Source organism: Salvia miltiorrhiza, chromosome 2 (genome assembly GCF_028751815.1).
Source record: "Salvia miltiorrhiza cultivar Shanhuang (shh) chromosome 2, IMPLAD_Smil_shh, whole genome shotgun sequence".
NCBI lineage: Eukaryota > Viridiplantae > Streptophyta > Magnoliopsida > Lamiales > Lamiaceae > Salvia > Salvia miltiorrhiza.
The window spans coordinates 17458208-17473540 of NC_080388.1; the positions used below are offsets into that span (position 1 = coordinate 17458208).

The 15333-nt window shown below is 41.5% G+C and overlaps 1 protein-coding gene across 3 annotated transcripts; it reads left to right on the forward strand.

Annotated features, from left to right (window-relative positions):
- The first annotated feature begins 397 nt into the window (after positions 1-397).
- On the forward strand, positions 398-4016 carry LOC131011422 (suppressor of mec-8 and unc-52 protein homolog 1-like). 3 transcript variants are annotated; one of them, XR_009096915.1, is made up of 7 exons: positions 398-967; positions 1677-1787; positions 2162-2210; positions 2718-2801; positions 3314-3430; positions 3766-3790; positions 3888-4016. XR_009096915.1 is itself a non-coding variant. In XM_057939230.1 (6 exons), exons 1-5 carry the CDS (start codon positions 965-967, stop codon positions 3343-3345), a joined length of 279 nt encoding a protein of 92 aa, XP_057795213.1. In that variant the 5' UTR covers positions 451-964; the 3' UTR covers positions 3346-3430; positions 3766-4006. The 3 variants fall into 3 exon arrangements, 2 of the variants coding, with proteins under 2 accessions (XP_057795213.1, XP_057795214.1); XM_057939230.1 differs by having other exon boundaries at positions 451-967; positions 3766-4006; XM_057939231.1 differs by lacking the exons at positions 3314-3430; positions 3766-3790; positions 3888-4016 and adding an exon at positions 3044-3103 and having other exon boundaries at positions 465-967.
- The last annotated feature ends 11317 nt before the right edge of the window (positions 4017-15333 follow it).

The window sequence follows — 15333 nt, forward strand, 5'->3', positions numbered from 1 at the left end:
CTACGGTGGATGCATCATCTTGTTGGATGAATGCAGATCCTGGGTTCGAATCCTGAAGGGAGCATTTTTTTAAAAAAAATTTAGTGCATTAATTTTAACAGCGAATGCATTAATTTTTACCGTGGATGCATTAGATTTGATGGTTCTCCCGTTCTCACAAATAATGTAGTTCTCTCTAGAACCACACCCTATATATATATAGTTTCTATGTCTCCGCCGCCGCCGCCTAATTCTCCGCTAGACACCGTCGCTGCCAGATTTTCTGAATTTTTTTATTATATTTTCTGTATTTTTTTCTACATCTCCAGATTTCTGCAACTAGCTCATCTTAATATTCCCACCGACTCCTCACTTCGCTCCGCCTTCGTCGCCGACTTTCGTGCCGCCCGCTTTTGTGACCCCGCCTGTATTTCCTTCTCCCACTACCTTCTCAATTACAAGGGTTTCCTCGGTTGCCAGGTATCGATACTTTCCATATAACCAATTTATCCTGTTTGATTGTTGTCTTGCCCTAAATTGACTGTTGATAGCAACTTCCAGCTGATAGGAATTGTCTTATTTGATTTCTTTGCTTAAAGATATTGAGTTGTGAGATTTGGAAGTTTGGTTTTTTTGGTTAGTTACTGGATAATTTGTGGTGCTTTTGCAATGCATTAATGTTTACTATTTGTTGATTTTTTTCCCTTTTTCCCTAATTTATCTGAAGCTTATTATTTCTTTGGCGTGGAAGTGATTCCCCACTAACCTGAATCTTGTACTTTTCTTCTCATACATTCTTGTATAAGCAGTCACTTAATACTGAATCACATCAATTTCACAAAACCAATGCTTCTGAGGTACTATTTCCATTACGTTATAATAATGTAGGAAACAATATAATGGCACTTTAGCGGAAATGCAAGTGATTGCAGGTTTCTTGTGTCTTTAGCAGAAATTCTCCATTGCAATTCCAAGCTCTACTGGAATGGTAATACAGTAACTTTTTTTACTAATTGCTTATCAAAGCTTATTTGTGCCTGTTATGATATGCATGGCTGTGTTTTTGGAAAGTTTAAAGATATCTTCCTTTATGAGTAACAGTCATTTGCACTTTAGCTAGAAATGACTTCTTTCTAATTGCATGATTCCTGTACTAAAATTCACATGAAAACTATGCTCCAAATTATACAAGTCGCTAAAAGATTTAGCTGTTGTGGAACATGTTTTTACTGTGTTTTTGCTAGCTGCTAGCGGGAAACAATACTGAAATGCAAGAGTTTGTCTCTGCTGTTTGCATAATTGGAGAAGTCAGGTGAATTATGTGTAAAGCTCTTACATTCATTATAGTAGGTGGTTGAATATTTGCATACAGAGGTATACATTTGAAATTGTGTAGAAATCTAACATCTGAGTTAATAAGCAAGTGGACAAACTAAATATCTGTATGGGTCGAACAGTGTTGTTTGTCTTTCATGCTATTTCTATATTTATTTATATCCTCATCTACGCGGCCCTTAACTATCTTCTGTTAGTTATAAGATCAAAGAAAGATAAATTTTCAAAATTAAGTTTTGGATCAGAGTCTTAGACTAATAGTCTAGTAGGCTTTAAAGTTAACTCCTTTTAGTTCTCTGAATTTTTAGTGACAAGACTAGAAATTGCTACTTTAATTTTTGCTTTGGTTTATGGTGCTGCAGATTACATCTTTAAGGCAAACCCAGGTGATGGGTGTCATGAAACAGGAGCAACCAGAGAGATACTTACGGCTTGAGCATCTACTGGTTCGGACTTACTTTGACCCAAATGAGGTATATGCGATAGCTCCTTGTTATCAAGGCTTTCTTACCTTTGAATTTGGCCTTCGTGTTCACCTAAGCATGCATACCTATGAGAATTTGAAGTATACATATGGACATATTTCCACCCAAGAATTGTGTATATAGTTACTTTTACAACTCTGAGGATAACTTCTTCAGGATAGGTGTCTTCTTGCAAGTGGATCATTTCAATTTGTGTTTCCAATTATTTAAATTAGTTTTTAGTCTTTTATTAGATATTTAGCTACTTTTTTGAATTACCTGCTTTCTAATTTCTAGTGAAAAGTGATGTTTGCCTTTTCTCATAGGTTTTCTTTTTCATTTTCACATAATTTTTTAAAGTAATACCTGTTACATACTCACAGGTGTATCAAGACTCTACAAAGGAGAAAAGACGTGCTCAAATAGCCCAAGGTTTTATTCTGATTTTTTTTTAGTTTAGTTTTGTTTCATCATATTCGTTTTATATGCTGTGCCACCCACGATGAAGTTTGTTTGTTTTTTATTTGCTCCTTTCTTATGCTATAACCTAAAAGATCATCTTACAGAGTTACTGATCAGGTATACTCAAACTAGTTGCTGAGTAATTGGTTGGGAGATTTAAGTGTGTTTGATGTCTAATTATCTACATTGAGCTCTTGGCATTAAACTTGTAATTAGAAAGATGTGCTGCCTTTGAACATACATTAAAGTCAAACTTCAAACTAGTCGGGCTTAGTTCTCCTACGGTCTCTGCAACTGAATACCTAATACTTCCAAGGACACTTTTATTTGGCAATGGAAGCCGAAACAATGTAATATCGCTACATTGATTGAACAGCATTAGACAGCTATGCCTTGATGAGTTTGAATTTTCTATATGTCTTAGTTTCTCTTTATGTGATGTATGCTCTTACTCGCATCGTTCAACTGTATTTTCAGCTGTTGCGGCTGAAGTTTCAGTAGTTCCACCTTCACGATTGATGGCTTTGATTGGTCAGGCTTTAAAATGGCACCAGCATCAAGGTTCAAATAGAGGGACCATGTCCTATTCAATCTATTACTGTCTTATTTTCCTTTGTGTGCTTGTGTTAAAAATACAATTGCCAAGCAGTTTACTACCATAGCACTAAGGGAGGAGGAGTTTGAATGGTTTTAACTTCAAATTTTACAGTTTTGGCAATGCTAATCTTGATCATGTACAAAATTATTTGTGAATGATTTCCTTAAATAAGGTGCCTGAAATAGTTTAATCTACTTCTTTTTAGGGTTTTGAATGGCTATGCTGGTACTAATCCTCGAAGAAGGCCTTTGGATAAACAAGGACCTACAGTTGTTCATCAAAAACCTGGGCCACTGTAAACAATTTTTAATCTTCTTCCTGATGAGATATTGTTCCCTGCATATGACAGACATGATTAGATTTAACATATTCTTATTGATGCCTTCTCTCTTTGTGTTGAGTGTTTAAAAGCTTGAATATTTTTGGACAACTTTAGGTAAATTTAGTGGCTGATATCAGTAATGCTCTTTGTCAGGTTGTGGAACACAGCTATTCTTGTGCACTTGAGAGATCATTCTTGTATCATGGTCGGATGTATGTATCAGCATGGCACATTTGCTTCCATTCGAACGTTTTCTCCAAACAAATGAAGGTTGATCTCATCTTTAGATGCATATAATTTGTGTGTTGAACAGTTTATTTGTGAGGCATCTCCATGGAACTTTGTCTGAAAATTTTGATTCTTTTGGCCGTACGTCATTCATGACTCAGTATGCTACATGCTTTTCTTAATATATTAATATGCTACATGCTTTTCTTAATTTATGTTTTTGCTAAGTAATTGATGTTTCAGTTATTCCCTTCTTCATTCCCTCGGACTATATTCAACTATACGGTATATATGTAACGTTGTGAGAGAGAGCAGAGTTGAAATATCTCTTTCATATTTCTTTTATTTAAGAAGCTCGGGTTGGCTATGTTTTGCAGGTGAACTCGCTCGTGTTGGTGCAGGGTAATCTTCTTCTCATTTTAACAATATAGATAGAACATTGAGATCTTGAAGATTACTTATGTAACTCACATGTTGCCGGATTTTTTTAATTCTCCAGTTCATTATTGTGATTGAGTTTATCATCTTGGCGGATCAAGTAGATGGGAGTCGATGAGCTATGAGGACTACTACAAACGAGAAGGCTGAAGCAGAGAACGTCGTTTCAAATGTCTAACAAGTTGCACGCATTTGTAATATTTTTTAATTAAACATCTAGCTAAATAGAATATATGTGAAGTTTTCATTATATTTGGATGATAATGTATGAATATTTTGGATGATATATAATATTGTTATTGTTGATTTTATCATTTTGTCGTTTATAAAAATTGCAAAATTTAAAAATATACTACAATTATATAAAGTGCAAAAAAACTGTTATAAAAGGTGCAAAAACCGTTATAAGAAGTAAAAAAACTGTTAACTATGATGGAAAAAAACAAAAAAAAAATACAAAATAACGGACAAATTCTCATATATAACGGTAATAAACCGTTATGTATAATCATTATAGATAACGGTTTCATACCGTTATGTATAGAAAAAAAACTGTTAACTATGATAGGAAAAAAAACAAAAAAATACAAAACATAACGGAAAAATCCTCATACATAACGGTATAAACCGTTATGTATAATCATTATAGATAACTATTTCATACCGTTATGTATAGAAAAAAAACTGTTAACTATGATAAGAAAAAAAACAAAAAAAATACAAAACATAACGGAAAAATCCTCATACATAACGGTATAAACCGTTATGTATAATCATTATCGATAACGGTTTCATACCGTTATGTATGAGCGTCTCGTACCGTTATCTATTCTCACATACATAACGGTTTTTAAACCGTTGTCTATGATACGTATCATAGATAACACCACTATACACAACGGTTTTTTTGCTCATAGATAACGGATAAAATCCGTTATCTATGAGCGTTTTTCTAGTAGTGTCGCCAGCGGAATGGCTTCCGCTCTGGCTATCGCCAGCGGAATGGTGATTTCTCTGGCTTCTCGATTCCGCTGTAATGGACTTCTATCTCTTCTGCTCTGACTCTTGACTCCTCTGGTGATGACTTGGCTACACTGGCTTCTTGATTTCGCTGACTCCAGAGAAATGGTGATTTCTCTGGCGTTTGAATCCTCTGGCATAGCAATTCCTCTGACACTTATGTTTCCAGTAGCGAAGTGATTTCTCTGGCGATTCCTCGCTCACTTCGATTCCTCTGGCGCTTCCTCGCTCGCTTCAATTCCTCTGGCGCTGCATCTGCTCTGGCTCTGGGGCATTTCTCTGGCTTCCCATTTCGCTGCTCTGGCAAGCGGGGCTTTGCTTCTCTTACATGCCAGAGTATGCACAAAAACACGATTCTTAGCCCAAACTCTCCAAAATTTGCACTCTTCATCTCGAAAACCTAAATCTCCTGCAAAACATAAAATAGACCATAAAACGCACCAATTTCCAGAAGATTTTACTTAAAATATGCACATGCAAACCCCTAAAATTAGAACAATTAAGCATAAATCATACGACATGGACTGGACTCACCCATTGGCTATCGGATATGGGATAGATAATTCCCAATTCCAACAGCTTAAGAATTTCCTTCAGTACCACCTCCTTCATGATCAGGTTCATCTTTCTTTGAGAATCTCGAACGGGTTTGGCTCCCTCCTCAAGGTAAATATGATGCATGCACTCCGTGGGACTGATGCCTTTTATATCAGCTAAGGTCCAACCGATGGCTTCCCTGTTTTCTCGTAATACTCTGACGAATCGATCTTGCTGCACGACGGTTAGATCAGAACTGATGATAACTGGTAGCGTCTCTTCTGGTCCCAAATAAGCATACTGTAAATGCTTAGGTAATTGCTTGAGCTCCAAAACGGGTGCTTTCTGAATTGAAGGTAACAGCTTCTCGTTCTGCCCATACTGAGCCAATAACTCCGGTTTGCTTGCCTATGTTCCCTCAGCTAGATAGACCTCCTGGATTAATTCCTTGATCTTCTGGTCTACCTCCACCTCAGCTTCTAAAGTGCTTTCTCGGAGAGAGTAAAGCTCCATGATTGCTTCCTTCATCTCATCATCCTCCATATGTTCTGCATCCCGATCAGTCAGACCATACTGAATCACCTTCTCTGTAGTATCCCTGGAACCGAAAGCAATTCCTTGTTCTTGCACCAAGGGTTCAAATACATCGACCATGTCCACCGTTTTCATTTCCTGTTTCCTCTTCATGGTCTCATAGATGTTGAATTTCACTTGGACTCCATCGAACTCACATGTCAAGATTCCGGTTTTCATATCGATCTTAGTTCCAGCGGTCATCATGAATGGCCTTCCCAATAGTATGGCATTTTCTCCTGTTTCGGGTCCGGTATCTAGAACATAGAAGTCTGCTGGGAAAATCAAATCCCCAACCTTGATCAGTACGTCCTCTACCACTCCTTCAGGGTAAGCGTTGGACCTGTCAGCCAACTGTATGACCACACGGGTATTCCTCATCTCGCCAATATTCAATCTCTTGTATACAGCCAATGGCATCACATTAATGGAGGCTCCCAGATCCATCATTGCCTTATCCATGTTGGTTCCTCCTATATTGCATGGAATGGTGAACATCCCTGGATCCTTTCACTTCGTGGGTAGCTTCCGTTGGATCACCGTCGAAACACTTTCTCCCATCACGTATCGGACTTCTTCCTCCATTTTGACTTTTCTTGAACAAAGATCTTTCAAGAACTTGGCATATTTTGGAATTTGCCTGATAGCATCGAGTAGGGGTATGCTCAACTCAACCTTTTGAAACATTTTCATCATTTCACTTGCCTCCTTCTCTCTAGCTTTCTGTTTCAGGCATCCTGGGTAGGGTGCCTCGGTTGGGTTGCTACCTCCAGCTTGTTCCTCAGTTGGACCTTTCCCACTCTTATTCCAGCTTCCTTGAAGCAATTCAGCCTCTGCTAACAGCTCTTCTTCTAGTTCCTCTCCCTCAGGACACTCAGTTAGCACAACTTGGGCATGTTCTCTGGGGTTGATCCCCATAGCTGGGAGTTTACCAGCGTTCTCCTCCAGTTTGGCCACTGCTTTAGTCAAATGACTAATTTGCTGGTTGGTCTGGTTCATACCGGCACGAATTTCATTGCTAAATTTCTCGCTCTCCTTAGCCATGCTTTCAATGGCTTCTTCCCAGGGTGCTCTCCGATGTGGTGGTTAATAAGGGGGTTGTTGTTGATTCTGGTTGTGGTGTTGAGGGGGTCCCAACTGGTACTGTTGTTGATGCTGGTTCTGATTATACTGGGGACGTGGCATCGGTGCGCCCATATTGTTCTGCTGTTGGGGCTGACCATCTTGCTTCCACTGAAAGTTAGGGTGATCTCTCCACCCTGGGTTGTAAGTGTTTGCATAAGGATCATACTTTCGTGGATTCCCATCATGTCCTCCAATGGCATTGACATCAACAATATCCTCGCCAAAATTCGGACAATTTTCAGATTGATGTCCGGTGGCATCGCAAAGGCCACACTGGCGAATCTTCTTCGGTATAGTCAAGCCCGACAGAAGTTCCTTGAGTTCGTTCATGCTCTTCTCCATAGTTTTCTTCAGTTTAGACATCTCCTCCTTCTCTTCAGCTCTCCTTGGTTTTTCCAGATTCCTTTCATGTCCTTCATCCCGTGATTCTTCTGCCATGGTGCCCAACAACTGGAAGATCTCCAATGGAGTCTTACTCATCAACGATCCATTGCAGGCTGCTAGGACCAAACTGCGATAGTTTCTCCGCATGCCCTTTACAAAGCTCTCCACCTGATCCTTTGGAGTGATTTGGTGATGAGGGCAGTTGCTTAACATTCTCTTGAATCTCGTCCAGTACTCGTAGAAGAATTCTAGCCCATCTTGCCTTATGCTGCGGATATCCCATCTCATCCGCTCCACTCGTGATGCTGGGAAGAATTCTTCCAAGAAAGCATGTTGCAGTTGTGCCCATGTAGTGATACTGCCTTCGGGTAGGTCATACAGCCATCTTCTTGCGTTGTCCACCAAGGTAAAAGGGAAGAGTATCAATTTGACATACTCTTGCTGCTCATCATTGGATTGATGCATGATTGTCATCTCAAAATCTTGGAGATGAGTGTGAGGGTCATCTCCTTGGTATCCATTGAACTTCGGTAAGATCTGAAGCAATGAGGGCTTCATGTCATACCGACGAGGTGCGAACGGATTTGCGGGTAGGGTGATTTTGTTCGGCCTCAGGTTGAGGTTAGTTGGGTATGCCAACTGTCTGAGGGTCTGCTCCGGTACGGCTTCTGCCTGTTCAGCCTCTGCCATAGCTTCGCATCTCGCTATTCGTGCTCCTGCACGCAGTCGTCTTTCTGTACGATCAATATCAGGATCAAACACCAATGCTCTTACAGCTCTACGAGTTCCACGCATACACCAGTAGCGGAAAATGGAGTGAGGAGAGAACAAAATTGCTGCGCGTCACTCCCCGGCAACGGCGCCAATTTTGACACACACCCGTCGTGCGGTGCGGACAAAATACCTGTGTATGCCCAGTACAGACAATACACGCTCCTACGTCTCACAACAAGAACTTAGTCTTATCGGTAAGTGTAGGGTCGAATCCCACAGGGAGTGAGGAACCACTTTGTTCTCCAACGACAAACTGAGGTGTCACAATTCTCAATCTGTATACTCTGCACAAGAAATAAACAAGATCAATAATAACAAGGGGGTGAGGTTGTTCGGTTAGGTCATAACTGTTGTTAACATTCGTCTCGGTCATAGGCATACTGATAATCCGTCCATGATCCATATAAACCTAAGGTGTGGCCCAAAGACATTGGGGCGTTTCAAGGGGTTATACTTCACATATAGGATGGTTGATCCCATTGAGGTCACTTGGTCCGAAGGTCACACATTCCCCGGTCACAAGGCAGTGCTTCACTTCTCCTTAGATGGTAGTCATACCCGTTACTCACCAAGTATGGCCCTCACCAACCTTCTCTCCCGAGGTCCCCAACTCCGCGCTTTGAGTGACACATGCCTCCTGGACACAACCATTTCCGGCTTTGTCAGCCGACCAGTCATAGACATGCTACGGCGCCGAGATTGCTTTCCTTGTTTGATAACCATGGCTTTATGCCTCGTCACAATTGATGGATAGTCTCTAGAGAAGCCCAAGACTGAGGAAGGACAGTGTATCCCATCAATCCTTTCCCCACCTTCTGGATCTACAACGCCTTTTGTTGACGCTGCTCAGCTACTCGGTCTTGGGCATACCGGTTGTTGTACCTTGGTACACCCTGGCCTTTACTTGACACGGACAGCGTTTTACCGAAAGGAGATCACCCGTTAGGCCCCTACTGTCCATGGTTTCGAACAGATCCTTCCGGAACCACGAGATTCAACCGAAAGAACAAATGCCTCACGAATGTTTACATGTTAACAACAATTATTTCCACCCCTAAAACCTCACCTAAAGAATTACTCTCTTCGGAGTGTATCCCAAGACTGAGGAAGGACAGTGTATCCCATCAAACGGATTGCTCTCTTCGGTGTGGTTCATACCAGGTGGGTTGCTCCAGGTTCCCATGCCCCAAGTTAAACTGGAGAGGTACTTGTTGGCCGAAGCTCCATGCTGGTAAACATGACTTAGCAATCTGGGCTCGGTAATGCCCATTCTGACCGCATTTCCTTCGTTTCCGCTCCACTGACCTTCCTTCCTCCACAACTTTGTTTTTCCCCTGGACAGACCTGTACTGACACAATAAAAGAAAAAAATAGGGCCAAATGGCCCAAAAGTCGAAGACGCATCACTTGCTCTCTTCGGAATCGTGATGAAGCTTCTTCCTCCCATCCTGCGACAAACCTTTGGAATTGGATTTGGGGACTGGAGGTTATACCCAAAGTCAAGATCTTTCTCTGGAAATGTTTGAGTGGGGCTCTACCGACGTCAAGAGCTCTAATAGCACGTTCTATTGAGGTTGATCCGGCTTGCTGCAGATGCGGAGGGGAGGTTGAAACTATGGAGCACGCTCTTCATGATTGCCCGTGGGTTACTTTTCTGTGGGAAATCTCGCCAATCCGGCTTCGTCCCATGAATGCGACTACAGTATGGAATATTGAAGAATGGTTCGAACAGGTGAGGCTGAATCCCAGCAAGGAGGTCCACTCGACTTTTGCCACCATTGCTTGGGCCTCTTGGTATGCTCGAAATTTGTTGCTTTTTCAAAACAAGAGACTCACTCACATTGAATGCCTCACGGTGGCTCAGGGTGCCTCTTGGAAAAGACCGACTTACTCCTCGCTGATCAGCTCTAAACCTGGGAGTGTTTCGTGTGATCGAGAAACATAGGTCAAGATCAAATGCGACGCTGCTATTGGAGAGGGAGTGGGAATGGGATTTGCAGCTGTCATGCTAGATGTGGAGGATGTTCTGTTGGGTGTTAGGTGGGGTTTTATCCCGGGGGTGTTCACGGCTGAGGAGGGAGAAGCTAGGGCCATTCTTGAAGGTTGTATCTTCTGCGAAGAGAAAGGATGTAGAGACGTCATCCTTGAAACGGACTGTCAAACGCTTTATTGGAGATTGCTCAAAAGGGATGAGGACTTATCTTTCATCGGGGACACACTCAAGGACATTTTTTCACGAGCTGACAGTATGCACCAAGTCAAGTGGAGCTGGACGCCGAGAGAAAACTCTGTTGAAGCTGATCGTTTGGCAAAATATGCTTTATTTTCTCGCTCTGTTTTTTCTTCCTCTGTTTCGTTTCCTTTTGTCTCAAACTCTGCTGCGTTTTAGTTGAATGAAGCTCATGTTGGTTCTCAAAAAAAAAAAATATTTGGCAATGTATTTGTTTATGCTTGTTATTCATGTGTGATTAAAAACTTCCTGCAATTTACATACTGTCTATACTTATCTGAATCAATTTCTGTGACAGTCTTGTTATTTTATTTCATAACTGTATACAGGTTGTGTCTATACTTATTTGAATCAATTTGAAATAGGTACCATGTCTCATCGTAGAGGATTTTTGGGGTTTGGTAGTCGATCTTCTGGGCCTGAGCAGGAGCGACAGTCTTCCTCAGGCTCTGGGCCGTACATTTCTGCGACTCCAGAGTCTGGTTCCCCTCCACAGACCGCTGCTACATCTGGGTCTAGAAGGCCCAAAGGCCGATCAGTGGCGCAGATTAGGGTCGATTGTGCTAGGCGCGACGGGAGGATCCTCTTTCAGAGGAATACTGATGGGTAAGTATTTTTATTTAAATCATTATTTGTCTATATCAAATAATTCTTTAAATTATTTTGATATATTGGTACAGTAAGTTGATCGAGCCCCCGGGGATCTCCACCAATTGCACGAACTCGTTTAAGAGGATTCCGAACCTAGGCGGGTACACGTGGAAGTTAACTCCGCCAGCGGTGCATGAATTGTATTTTGAGGAATTCAAGGTAAATGAATTTCTACTATATATAAATTTATCATTATATATTGTTAAAATGTTATATTTATTTAACCAATATATTCAACAGAAAGAGTTTGCTTGGAACCCTGATGATGAGGCTGATGTGAAAAAAATGTGGTTAGACAAGGCCCGCAAAAGGTACAGTGACAACATGAGCGAGTATAAGAGACAGCTCAAGGAGAAGACCGAGGCAGGGGAGATGATGGAGACACCGCTGGGCATGTCCGACACCTTTTGGACGGGACTCAAGGCATACTGGGATCAAGATGAGGTTAAGGCCGTTTCTAGGCGCGCACGTGAGAACCGATACTCTGAGCCCGATGGAGTTGGTACAGGGATCAGTCGGCACGTTGGAGGGTCTCAGTCGAGTCGTATTCTGCAGCAGAGTTTGGTTAGTAATTATCGATTAAGTATTTATCTAATAAATATAAATATTAATATATATATATATATATATAATATTAAGTAAGAAATACTTAATATTATATATATATATATAAATATATATATATATATATATTACCTTATTTATCTTATATAAATGCATGAACAGCTCGTGGATGGTGAAGTCCCCCCAACTGCATCTAACTATAGCACTTTCCTCCGTCTACACATGTACGCAGATGGAACTTTTGTGTCAGAAAAGGATGCCAACCTTGATGTAAATGTTTAAGTTTGAACAAATATTAGTAATACATAGTAAAATGTATTTATTTTATAATAATTGTGTATTGTTATGTATGAATTAGGCGGAGATTCATCGCGTTGCTGTTGAGACAGGACGAGAGGACCGACTCGATGAGGTCTACTTGGAGCTTGTACGTCCCGGTAGTGTTGGATTTGTATACTGAAAGCAAGAACGTTTTATGCTTGTATACAATATTTCCTGTTACCACTATCCAATCTCCTATCTGATTGTGTTCATGATTGCACATGTATGTCCTTTATCTCTTTATAAGTAGATTATATGGTGTGTTGTAGATCACAGAAGATCATATAATTGGAATAACCTTAAGAGATATAAAATGATCACAGCCGAGGTGACTTCAGGACGAGTCATTGGTTTAGGCTGCGGTATAGATGGAAGTAGTTTGTCTTGACTACTTGTCTATACTGGTACGTCATAACGTATTGATAGGACCACAGTGAGATGTATTCTTCTGTCTGACTTAAGTGAAGAATCAAAGATCTCAGTGACTTAATAGAATCTTAATACTAATAAGATTTCAGATATATATGTTGATTTGTTTATCACTTTGACTTACTATGAGCGAGAGTTATATAGTAACTTGAGTACTCTGTATCTTGGGTGATAGCGGTTAATATATGATATCTGATTATCTGTATTAGTACTCGTATCCGGTATAGGATAATGACATCCCCTTAAGGAGCTCAATAATGTTTATTGCGCTAAACCCTGTAGGTTTATTAAGTTCAGGCGCAATAATAGGGTTTGAGTGGTATTGCTTAAGGATTACAAAGAGATTAATTAATTTAGGCTGTCAGAGCTCTAATTAATTAATGGATGTCGGATATTTTAAATACGATGATTTAATAAGTCTAAATACAAGCCCCGACTCATCACCGGCAATAAAGGGGTAAGTCAATATCGGTTCTCTAGTGGAATGAACTGATATTTATAAATTAATTATGGTCTGGGCTGACCATAGATAAATTAATTTATTTGAGGCCCATCTTTATTCCTTGTATCTGGTCCCTGGACTGCCCCAAAGTCTCCTAGCCCTAGAAGAAGAGAAAAACGCCTCCTACACTAATTCTGTGCCTACACGTATTTATTTTATTATAAATACAGCTGTCAGCTCTCAGGAAAACTCACTGATAAAATTAGGGTTTTTGAGAGCTGTGTGGGGTGCAGGGAATCGTGTGGAGCATTCTCTCTTGGGACTTTCATAGAATGTTGTCCATCCAACGGTGAAAGCTGAGCGGGATACAGTTCAGAAGATCTGAGGAGTCAGATTTTCGCAGGAAATGAAGTTCTGGCAGTTTCGGAAGAACAGCCATAACTTTCTCTACAGAAGTCCGATTGAGGTGAAACAGGCGGCCACGGAAAGCTCTTTCGAAGACGAAGAAGTCGTATTTCGGCACAAAATACGATTGGAGGTCGTTTGAAGGGTCAAACAGAGCGTTGAAGTTGGCTGACCTGTTCAGCGATGGATTGACGAATTCTTAGGAATTCTTCAGGTATTTTCTAACTCCAACGTGCAGTTGTTAAATTCGTAGGAGCATGTTAAGGATTAATCGTTGTATGATAAATTAATAATATCCCAAGAAACGATCTTCGGGGCAAATCGAGTATTAATTCAGTTTAATATTCCTTCAATTGGTATCAGAGCCCAGGATTAATTTCTTGGCTCTATTATTAATTTATGTACGATTAATAATGTGCGTTGTTTTTACTGCTGTTGTTCTTCGTGGTCTGTTGATTCGTGGGATACGTCGTTTTGACGTTGTAATCATTTTTCACCGCGAGAAATATCCGTGGTTAGATTAGAATTTCAATTGTTTTGTTTTTTTCGGTTGTAATCTGTAATTGTGGAAAACGAGACGAAGACGACGACGATCAGACCGGAATAACGGAGGACGGATTGGAGTTAAGATCCACGGAGGTAAGTTTGCGCCGGGAGGCGGCGTGCGCCGCAGGCGCGCTAGGCGGCGCTATCGCGCGAGCCCGTGTGCTGCTGCGCGCGCGCCTACGGCTGCTGAAACTCACCAGATGTCGTGTGAGACGCGAGACAGACCAGGGCGAGGCGGGGGCTGTGCACGCCGAGGGTCGCGTGCGCGCGCGTCTTGCGTGCTGAGCGCTACGCGCCCGGTCGAGCACTGCCGTGCCACCGCTGATGCCCTTTGTCTGCTGCACGCCGTGGGCTGCCGAGGCTGGTCAGGTAAGGTAGGGCTAGGGACGATAGGCGGCGAGCAGGGGCTGTGCGCGCCGAGGGCTGCGCGTGCGCGTTTTGCGCGTTGTGCGCCCGGCAGGAGCGCCGCGGCCGCTGCTGCCGTTGCTGCTTTCCTCGCGCCGGATTTGCCGAGGTTGCCGGGACCAGGAGCCGAGGTTGCCGTGCCGCTGCTGTTGCTGGACGCTGCGGGCTGTTGTTGGACGCCGAGGAGGCTGCTGCTCGAGCCGAGGGCTGCGGCGCCGGGGCTACTGCTGCTGCGCCCGTCCGGCTGCTGTCGAGGTGTGGGCGGCGGCGGAGCTTAGGGGGTCCCAAACCCTAGGTGGCGCAAGTTTTGTCAAACCCTAGGGGGGCCAAACCCTAATTTCCAAAGACGGGCCTATTTGAAGTTTTCGGGCCAAGTTTACGTTTTTGGGCTTTCTTTTCTGTTTTATTTTTAATAGAATAGATGTTGGGATTCCACAAATGGGTCACGAAGAATTTTAATTCTTTATTACTGTTCTTTGCATGCCGTGGTGTTAATCCTTTTTGCTCTTTACCTGCTGTTTTTGTCTTTGCTTGTTAATATGTGTTTTTTTAACTGCGCTTAGACAAGCATGCTAGTAGGTTTATCATTTTCTTAAGCATATTTTAGAATTCTGCGAGCATATTTTACATGTTGCGTTCTAGATGAGCATGTTTAGGATTATGTGCTTGAGCATGTACAAACCTTTTGAAAGAAAAAAGACTAAGTTGTATTAACAATTTTATAGATGATTAAAAATTATTTAGTTTTCCACAAGCGGTCTCTAGACAAAGTGATTGGCGATGTGAGTAAACGTCCACACAGCGTGGCTTACTTCATGTTTGTTCTTTCATAAGTTTGTCAGATGAGGTTTCTATAAAAATATTTAAATCCATTAAAGTAGTGGGAGTTATGCAGTAAACGTCCACACAGCGTGGCTTACTTGTATAATTTTCACAAGTACTTTAGACGATGGAATTAAATAAGATAACTAAGAAATTAAATTGAATGCGGCATGGTCCGAGTGAGTATGTCAAATTCGAGAATTTAATTTCAAAGTTAAATTGTGGTTATTACTTAATAATGTTTATTCTTAAAGTTATGTAGACCTCCACATGCGGTCT

Coding starts and splice junctions, on each gene's coding strand:
- LOC131011422 (XM_057939230.1), top strand. Junction 1,788..2,161: donor CTTACTTTGACCCAAATGAG/GTATATGCGATA, acceptor ACATACTCACAG/GTGTATCAAGACTCTACAAA. Junction 2,802..3,313: donor AAAATGGCACCAGCATCAAG/GTTCAAATAGAG, acceptor GCTCTTTGTCAG/GTTGTGGAACACAGCTATTC.